At 36.4% G+C, this 9,476-nt stretch overlaps 1 protein-coding gene across 2 annotated transcripts; it reads left to right on the top strand.

The window, feature by feature from the left end:
- The first annotated feature begins 890 nt into the window (after window positions 1–890).
- Window positions 891–8,142, top strand: LOC136217645 (probable glutamyl endopeptidase, chloroplastic). Of its 2 annotated transcripts, XM_066004259.1 has the most exons (11): window positions 892–1,186; window positions 1,763–2,744; window positions 2,882–3,010; window positions 3,572–3,871; window positions 3,953–4,411; window positions 4,530–4,595; window positions 4,994–5,054; window positions 5,144–5,293; window positions 5,453–5,590; window positions 5,812–6,125; window positions 7,734–8,142. In XM_066004259.1, coding segments are annotated over exons 1-11 (2,877 nt in total). In that variant the 5' UTR covers window positions 892–909; the 3' UTR covers window positions 7,735–8,142. The 2 variants fall into 2 exon arrangements, with proteins under 2 accessions (XP_065860330.1, XP_065860331.1); XM_066004258.1 differs by lacking the exon at window positions 7,734–8,142 and having other exon boundaries at window positions 891–1,186; window positions 5,812–6,129.
- The last annotated feature ends 1,334 nt before the right edge of the window (window positions 8,143–9,476 follow it).

Genomic DNA, 9,476 nt, shown 5'->3' with positions numbered 1-9,476 from the left:
GTTTAACTTCCGTATAGCATATTAGTTTAAAAAGATCCAGAGTTATAAAGCAACAATAGTTAGCCTTCAGACGAATCCAAGAGGTGTGTAGAGATGCTGGAACACAGCCATAACCCATGATGATGATGAGAGGGTGTCAGGCAGAGTTCAGAAGTCTCCACTGAGGATTGCTTTGAAAGGTATACTAGAGTTCCTCTATAACTCTTGTTCTAATTAAATTAATTTGTTATCATTAGTTACACTTAAAGGTTTAATATATTATGGATGTTAAATTTCATTTAACAATGTTTACTTCAGCAGTCGTTTGTCTTCCTACCCTTTTTAGGGTCATAAGAGCGATCCTGCACACATTATACACATCAGAAAAAACGGTCCACATAAAGTTCTAGACAAAAACGGATAAACTACATGTTTCCACCTAGGCAAAAATGGGTAGTTCATTCGTTTCTGTCTAGGCCAGGTGGTGTGAATCACCGTGCATACCAATTTGGATGATGTTTTTTTTTATATACTGATTGGATCAGTTAGTTTTTAGAGATGAATTTCAATTAATGTAAATAGGAATAGTAGTTATTCAATTTCTTCGACCTTTTCAGGTCCATTTTTCAAAAATCCAATTTTTAGTTCAGGAAAGAAAGGATATTAAGTTTTTGAATGGAAAAATGAAAAGGGCGGAAATGTACCAGAGGGACGGTGATAAGTAATTGGGGGTAGCAAAACCCATAAATATCTACCCTTTGCACTATTTTACTTTCCCAGATTCCTTATTCTTTGTAATTATTATACCTCTTTTTCTCAATTTTGATTGGATATTCAGTTTTTATTGCACCACTTTTTTGGTCTCTTATGAATTTATTATGACAATAATACACCCAGGAATGACTAGAAAAATGTCATATTGATGAAAAAATGAATGAAATGATGCGTCTTTACCAAGTTTGTCATCGCCTATCTATCCTCTCACTAGCCCCTCTTTCTTCTCCACTTCCCTTCCTCTCTCTTAAACCTGCGCGATTTACCTCTGTTGACCACCTGAGAACTCACTCTAAATTAAGGCCAATCATGACGGCTGCCACTTCCAGGCTTGCCAATCTCGTGCCTGCAAACTCTTTTCCCGGTGAAAATGGTGGGGGTGCCTCCAACGGCTCCCTTACTTCTTCAGCTAATATCGCAACTGAAGACGACGGTACTCAATTTTCTTCTCCATTTAATTTTTAGTGATTGTTTTTTCTCTGCATGTTTCTATTAGATTATGTTCATCTTCGATGATATTATTGAGCTTATTTTCTAGGCTAAAATTGATTGACCTGCTCGAAGCTTGCTAATTGTGTAATATAAAGTTTAGGAGGAAGTTGAATTGTATTATTATAGTTTGCCGGCGCTTTAAGCGATTCTTCGAGTAACTCAATGAATTTGTCTTGTCTATCTAGTATTCCTTGTTAATTCCTTCTTTTTGCTATACTATCTTCCGTTTAAAATACCATCTCATGCTGTTGCTCTCTGCATTTCTTATTCGTTACTGTGTTACTTTTGAAATTAGCATGACATGATTTTTGTTTCTCACTTGGTGGTGTTTATATAACTTTTATGTATGATTGACTGGACACTGAATGTTTCACTGATGCATATACATAGCGACTCCTTTTCAGATTGAACTCCATTGATCTTCTTAACGGCTATGCTTTTTTTTAACTGCTAACTGACAATTGCAGCGGCTGTGATTGTTTTTAATTTATATGTTTGATTCATTTGTATTCTGCAGAAGCATTGGGAAGTAAGTACCAAATTCCTCCACCAGAGATTAAAGATATTGTTGATGCTCCTCCTGTTCCTGCATTGTCATTTTCTCCACAAAGAGACAAAATACTATTCCTTAAGAGGAGGTCTCTACCTCCATTGGCAGAACTAGCTAGACCTGAGGAAAAGCTTGCTGGTATGCGTATTGATGGAAAATGCAATACTAGGAGCCGGATGTCATTCTACACTGGTATTGGCATCCACCAATTAATGCCTGATGGTACTTTGGGTCCAGAGAAGGAGATACACGGCTTCCCAGATGGTGCTAAGATCAATTTTGTTACCTGGTCTATTGATGGTAGACATTTATCCTTCAGCATCAGATTTGATGAAGAAGATAGCAGTAGTAGCATGCTTAGAGTATGGGTTGCTGATGTAGAGACAGGAGAGGCTAGACCACTTTTTCAGTCCCCAGATGTCTACCTAAATGCTGTTTTTGATAATTTTGTTTGGGTGAATAACTCTTCTTTATTGGTTTGCACAATTCCATCATCGCGTGGAGCTCCACCTAAGAAACCTTTGGTTCCCTCTGGTCCAAAGATTCAAACTAATGAGGCAAAGAATGTAATTCAAGTTCGAACCTTCCAGGATTTACTAAAAGATGAGTATGATGAAGATTTATTTGACTACTATGCCACCTCACAACTTGTATTGGCGTCTTTGGATGGGACAGTGAAGGAAATTGGCCCACCAGCTGTGTATACATCAATTGATCCTTCTCCAGACGAGAAGTATATCTTAATTAGTTCTATTCATAGGCCATACTCTTTTATTGTTCCATGTGGTAGATTTCCCAAGAAGGTAGAGGTATGGACGAGTGATGGGAAGTTCGTGAGGGAAGTCTGTGATTTACCCCTTGCTGAGGACATTCCTATAGCATTTAATAGTGTTAGAAGGGGAATGCGGTCAATCAATTGGAGAGCTGACAAGCCTTCAACTCTGTATTGGTAATTAGCTAATATTTTACCATCCTCACGGCTTATGATTTGCAGTCTACTCATTGCTGTGGCTGGGCAAGATTTAACATAAATTAATCGTTAACTTGGTTTGGCGTTATTTTACTTATTTGTTTTAACAATTTTAGGGCAGAGACACAAGATGGGGGTGATGCAAAAGTAGAAGTTTGTCCACGAGATATAGTCTATACACAACCCGCTGAGCCAGTTGAAGGTGAACAGCCAGAAATCTTACACAAACTTGATCTCCGCTATGGGTATGGATGAGTCTGATGTTCTATTCTTTTCCTTAAAAATTGGCTTGAGATAGCACTCAAATGTTGAATGTGGTTGGAAGAACATTGAACTTTCATTTTCTAATGATACATTTAAGTTCGCTGGACAACTTGATTGTGCTTTCAGACCATGGGAATGTATATATGTTTAATTGCCATGTCTTGTGTTGTGCTATAATCTGGGCCTTAAATTTTCTGTAATTATAGAATTTCATCAGAATGTGGTTTTCAGTGATATGAGTTTATTGGGAATTGAGGAAAATATGGTAGTGGATAGGACGGAGTGGAGGGAGCGAATCTGTGTCGCTGACACGACTTGATTTTCACGGTTTTATATGATGGTTCATGTTAGCCGACCCCGAATCATTTCGGGACTAAGGCTTTGTTGTTGTTGTTGTTGTTGTTGTTGTGGTTTTCAGATTTTTAGGAAGGTTTCATGGAGTAATTGTGACACATTAGCTTTGCTGATTGTGCATATATTTTTGAAAAGCAGCTCAGAAAGTTAAACCTAGAATCTGTTGTTTTATTTTTGGATTTTCTCAGGGGAATTTCTTGGTGTGATGATTCTATGGCTCTAGTTTACGAATCGTGGTACAAGACTAGGCGAATAAAAACCTGGGTGATATCCCCTGGCTCTAAAGATGAGAGTCCACGCATACTATTTGATAGGTCATCAGAAGATGTTTATTCTGATCCTGGCTCGCCTATGATGAGAAGAACTCCTTCTGGAACTTATGTGATTGCAAAGATAAAGAAGCAAAACAATGAAGGCACACATGTTTTACTGAATGGAAGTGGTGCTACACCAGAAGGGAATGTCCCTTTCCTTGATCTGTTTGACTTGTGAGTATCCGTTTCAATGATGTGTTCCTCACATGATCCATTTTTCCATCAGTGCCAACAATCTAACCTGAATGCTTTCAGAAATACAGGCGAGAAAGAACGAATTTGGCAAAGTGAGAAGGAAAAGTACTTTGAGACTGTTGTTGCTCTAATGTCTGACTATGAGAAAGGGGATCTATACGTTGATCAATTAAAATTTTTAACGTCAAAAGAGTCAAAAACTGAAAATACCCAGTATTATATTCAGCAGTGGCCAGATAAGAAATCTTATCAAATTACAAATTTTCCTCATCCGTACCCGCAGTTGGCGTCATTGCAAAAAGAGATGGTCAGGTACCAAAGAAAGGATGGAGTTCAGCTTACTGCAACATTATATTTGCCCCCAGGCTACGATCCATCAAAAGAAGGTCCTCTTCCATGTTTGGTCTGGTCTTACCCTGGAGAATTTAAAAGCAAAGAAGCTGCAGGTCAAGTCCGTGGTTCTCCCAATGAATTTGCAGGCATCGGACCGACATCAGCTCTTCTTTGGCTGGCTAGGAGGCATGGAATTATTTATTCTACATGTTTCCTTTGACTCTCATTTTGATGTTCTTGTGTGTCAATTATCATACAACTTCATCTAATTGCACCTTTACCTTGGCTTGCTTCTATTTTGTAGGTTTGCCATTTTATCTGGACCCACAATTCCAATAATTGGTGAGGGTGATGAGGAGGCAAATGACAGGTAATTTGATGAAATTGTTGTAGAATTTTATTTTCAGGCTATTTCAGATAGATGAGTTCTTGTGGTTTCTTTTTTCCATGTTCCTGATACTAAATCATAAGTAACACAGATACTCATGTAACCCAAACTTTTCCTTGCCTCTATGAAATCAAAGTTTTAAGTGATGCAAGCCATTTCCCAAGTGTATATCTTATCCGCATATTAAAACAGCATATAATCAATAGGTGCGATATTGAAAACAGAAGTGTGAATTGTAATTTTCCCCATTGGAATGATGCCATTCTACACTGGAAGCAATGTTTTTTATTCCCTTTTCAGCTTTTCTGATTTGTTTCCAATGAAATTATACCATACATAAATACCCTTGACCTCTAATTTGAATTGAATCCATTGGCTAGTTATGTAGAGCAACTGGTTGCAAGTGCAGAGGCAGCTGTTGAGGAAGTTATCCGACGTGGAGTAAGCTCCTCTAATGTTTCGCATTTGACTATAATCTTATGTTGATGACTGAATTTGTGATGAAATTAGTTGATGTTGTGCTTGTTAAGGTTGCTCACCCTGGCAAAATTGCTGTTGGAGGACATTCGTATGGTGCATTCATGACTGCAAATCTTTTGGCACATGCCCCTCATCTTTTCAGTTGTGGAATCGCACGCTCTGGTGCTTACAACAGAACACTGACACCTTTTGGTTTCCAGGTAGCACACTGTTGATATAAGTGTACGTTCCAGTATAAAAATTGTGATTGTCAATGTCGGCAATTGAGCATTGTTTTCTGTATTTTCCTCCTCTTTCGTTTTTTTTTTTTGTGTGTGTGTGTGTATTGTCTATTCATTTCTTTCACTATGTTGGCGTAGAACGAGGACAGGACACTTTGGGAGGCTACTAGTACCTACGTTCAGATGAGCCCTTTCATGTCAGCTGACAAAATTAAGAAGCCAATATTGCTTATCCATGGAGAAGAAGATAATAACCCAGGAACCCTAACCATGCAGGTGCTAGATATTTCCTTCTTTCTTTTCTATGTTCTGTATCTCCTTTTTTATGCATTTACTTTTACTTGTTAAGGGATTTTCAAACTCTTTAATTAACATAGTAACCTTAGGCAGGACAATTGTTTCTTCTTGTTGTCTAGTCAAGTGGACTAATATTTTGTTGTTGGTAATTCTTTGTGGCCCAATTTTTCTGCTGCTTATTTGCAATTCAATTCATGCAGTCGGATCGTTTCTTTAATGCTCTAAAAGGTCATGGTGCACTTAGCCGCCTGGTTATTCTTCCTTATGAGAGCCATGGATATGCTGGGAGAGAAAGCATTATGCATGTTCTCTGGGAAACAGATCGATGGCTTCAGAAATATTGTGTGACAAACACTTCTGATATGAATGCAGAACGTGATGCGTGCAAAGATGATGTAGGCGAAGCCGTAACAAACTCTGAAAGTAAAACAGTTTCTGCCAGTGGAGGTGGTGGCTCGGAGCTGGCAGATTTTGAGCATGACGAATTTCATTGTATGCCAAGATCATTGTTATGGTAATGTCTTAATCCAGTATATTTGTTGCTATTTATATGATTAACCATGACACATCTGATCTCTGCATCATCTAATGAAGTGCAAGAAGATCAGGTTTTATGAATTCTATCAAATGGTTTCCCTCTTTAGTGTCTGTTAGTGATGCATGTTAATATAGTACCTATTAACAAAAATCAATGCATAGAGTATGTTAATATCTCTTTGCTGAAATTTTCATATAACTTTCTGTGGGTTCATTCCTACCTTTTAGTGTGTGTATTTTTCAGTGGTGAACCTATCACACTCCAACTTATATTTCACATATTATCTAAAGCATCAAAAGGAAAATGTCAGGAATAGAAAGACACAGAAATTGGCATAATGGGGCACAGTAAGTATTAGTGGCGCGAGCAAGTGTTGCTACAATGAGATTGGGCGTTAATGAGGTCTGGTTAAGAACAAGCAGTGCATTCCAAAGGGATAGAAGTGCTTAAATGTTAAGAAAATAAATGTTTGGGGATGTTATACACTGGGTTAAATGCAAAAACTGTCCCTAAACTTAGGTTTTATAATTTTTTTTTAAAAAAACTACAAAAGTTTCGATCCGTGTCGTAAAATTCTAAAACTTCTATTAGACGTCTAGTAAAACCATTCCATTTACTTTTTTAGGCGATTGATTCACTGAATCTGATGTGACTTCCGCGTCACTTATTGACTTGGTGAGATTGACTATTCACACGTCACATCTTGTACACATGTCCATTTGAAATTTATTTTTCAAGTTTTTTCTGCTGACTTGGCTCCACATGGCAAAGTGAACCAGAATACGTGTGCATGACATGTTGTGTGCTTTGTTCATCTCACCATGTCAACCAGTGACATGGATGCCATATCACTTGAAAATGGACAAATTAGTTTACTGAATGTCCAATAGAAGTTTTAACATTTTTATGGCACAAATTCAACTTATGTTCCTTTTCCTTAAAATCAACGCCCAAGTTTAGGGACGGTGTGAATTTAACTCATTTTAAGTTTGTCAAAAGTTTGAGGTGTCATTACTTTGGATGAAGTGCAGAGTCGAGTTTATGTATGAAGTTTTGATCTTTAGGGAGTGAAAGGCAAGGATGGGAAGGACAAGGGAGAACAGATCACGGCATAGCAGAATGTCTAACTCCTCTAAATTAAGTGTTGCATTGCATCAGTGTAGTGGGTAGATATGCACATTTTACGTAGTGATAGTATATATAACTAGTTTGGCAGTGGTTTTGTTGATTTTTGCTGGCTTTGAAAGTTCTGGCTCAGTTTCTTTCTGTATTTTGTGATGAATTGCCATTATTAAGTGGCTACAATATATTTGTTTGGCCACCACATTTGTTCCTTTGAAAAACGGAGGTCGTAGATCCACTTTGCTACCTGCTAATCGAACAATGTCAATTCAGACTATTCTGATCATGAACTTAAAACTGCAGTGCCTAATATAGCTTTTGCTTACTCAATGTTGCGAAACCTACAGTTCCAGATTTTTCTAATGGGAATGCCTGTTTTTTGTTCATTGGTATTGTTCCTTTTGTAGCTGTACATGTTTTTGTTTGGCCTTGAACTGATCAACTCGTTTCGTTTCCGTGTAGATTGAATTCTGGATGTTCAACTTCTGAGGAATGATACAGAAGCAGCATACAAATGGATACTGAAACAGCACACACGTCCTTCCCCAGGAAGATGAACATGTACACTATGGGGGTTAAGTTTATTATTCATTCCTCTTCCCCAATCTGATCAGCAGCAGGTGCCTTGTCTCTTGCGTGTTCTGGTATGGAATCCTCTATTACACATTCATGGTCTGCGATCATAACTTCACAGACGGCTCTTATTAATTTCTCATTTTCCTTCACAAAAATATGCATTAATGTATCAGTTGACTCTAGAAAGATTTTTCATAGAAATATCAAAATAGTTCTGTAGTTATAATATTATTCGCTGTGGTTCCCTTGCCATGCCGAGTACTGACATTTTATCATGGATACGAAATTCCTATCAGGCTTTTTTCCACGTTAAAACACACCAAAACTTGTAAGTTTTTGGCGTTTGGACCTATAACACATTTGAACTTGTCAATTTTGAACCTCTTAATGTATTTATATGCTGACATGATGGCATGGAACATGTTGTTTAATCTTTAATAATAACGAGGTGCCAAATTAGTAAATAAGGGTGTCGGGTTCAAAATTAATAAGTTTAGGTATGTGATAGATTCAAATTTACAAGTTCATGTGTGATAGGTTAAAGGCTTAATACATTTGTCCTCTGAACTTGTCCAAAAAGCTTGATTAGCTCTCTGAATTCAACTTGCATAAAATGTTCAGTTAGCACTTGAACTTGTGTAAAATGTAATCAATTGATCACTCGGTTGCAAAAAAAGTAAGTTAAATGTGAAAGATGTATAAGTCACAGAATAGATTAAAATGAAGTTCTTATTTGCTCAATTATAAAACTTCTCATATTAGAAACGCATACCCCTGACTTTGGTCGTTTTTTTTTTAAAGTGTGTGCAATACATTTTCCACATTTAACTTACTCTTTTTACAACCGAGTGATCAATTGATTACATTTTATACAAGTTTAAGGAGCTAACTGAACATTTATGTAAGTTGGGGGAGCTATCAGAACGTTTTGAAAGTTCAGGGGTCAATCAAGCTGTTTGGGCAAGTTGAGAGGGAAAATGATATATTAAGCCTAGGTTGATGGGTAAAATATATTTATGATTCTTGAATTATAGTGTTTAACACTATCGTCTTTAAATTTAATTTCATAATGTAGATTCTTGAACTTTATATTATTTTGCATTAAAGAATAAAATAAATTAAAAATCTGTGTAAGCTTTTAGTGAAATGTGATGATTTAGAAATATATATTTAATTATAATTTAGGGTGATATGAATTAAAAGAGCAATGTAATCAAATTTGTTCTAAGTTATTATTTTATTAATTTATAAATTTTGTAATTTTTATTTAATTATTTTTTGATAGAAATTGGGACGAGATAGAACTAAATAATATAGTTAATCTTCAAATTTGTTTTATTTTTATTTTTTGAAAGAAGGGTAAATTTACTTTTAATATATGAAATAACAAAATTTTGCCGTAATGTTTTCTAAAAATATCAATTCATTCTTAGCTGATAGAAAACTTTAATAAAGGGTGGTTTACCATTATTTAATTGTCATGTCAAATTTGTTGGTCCCTTGTAAGGTTGCAAATATAGTTCCAAGGGGGGGTTAGGAACTATTTTACCTTTTTTAAAGATTAGGGCAAATTTCTTTTTCTTAAGAAAAGATTTTATGACAGCGGTGCTGATCAATCGACAAGACTCT

Source organism: Euphorbia lathyris, chromosome 2 (genome assembly GCF_963576675.1).
Source record: "Euphorbia lathyris chromosome 2, ddEupLath1.1, whole genome shotgun sequence".
Lineage (NCBI taxonomy): Eukaryota > Viridiplantae > Streptophyta > Magnoliopsida > Malpighiales > Euphorbiaceae > Euphorbia > Euphorbia lathyris.
Note: the sequence above shows the minus strand (reverse complement) of the source record. Positions and strands in the feature narration are given on the sequence as shown.

Excerpts from the sequence above, each read along its gene's own strand:
- LOC136217645 (XM_066004258.1), top strand. The coding sequence starts at position 910 with ATGAATGAAATGATGCGTCTTTACCAAGTTTGTCATCGCCTATCTATC. Across the intron at positions 5,055-5,143 it reads AGGAAGTTATCCGACGTGGA|GTTGCTCACCCTGGCAAAAT; the intron begins GTAAGCTCCTCT and ends GTGCTTGTTAAG. Across the intron at positions 5,294-5,452 it reads TGACACCTTTTGGTTTCCAG|AACGAGGACAGGACACTTTG; the intron begins GTAGCACACTGT and ends ATGTTGGCGTAG.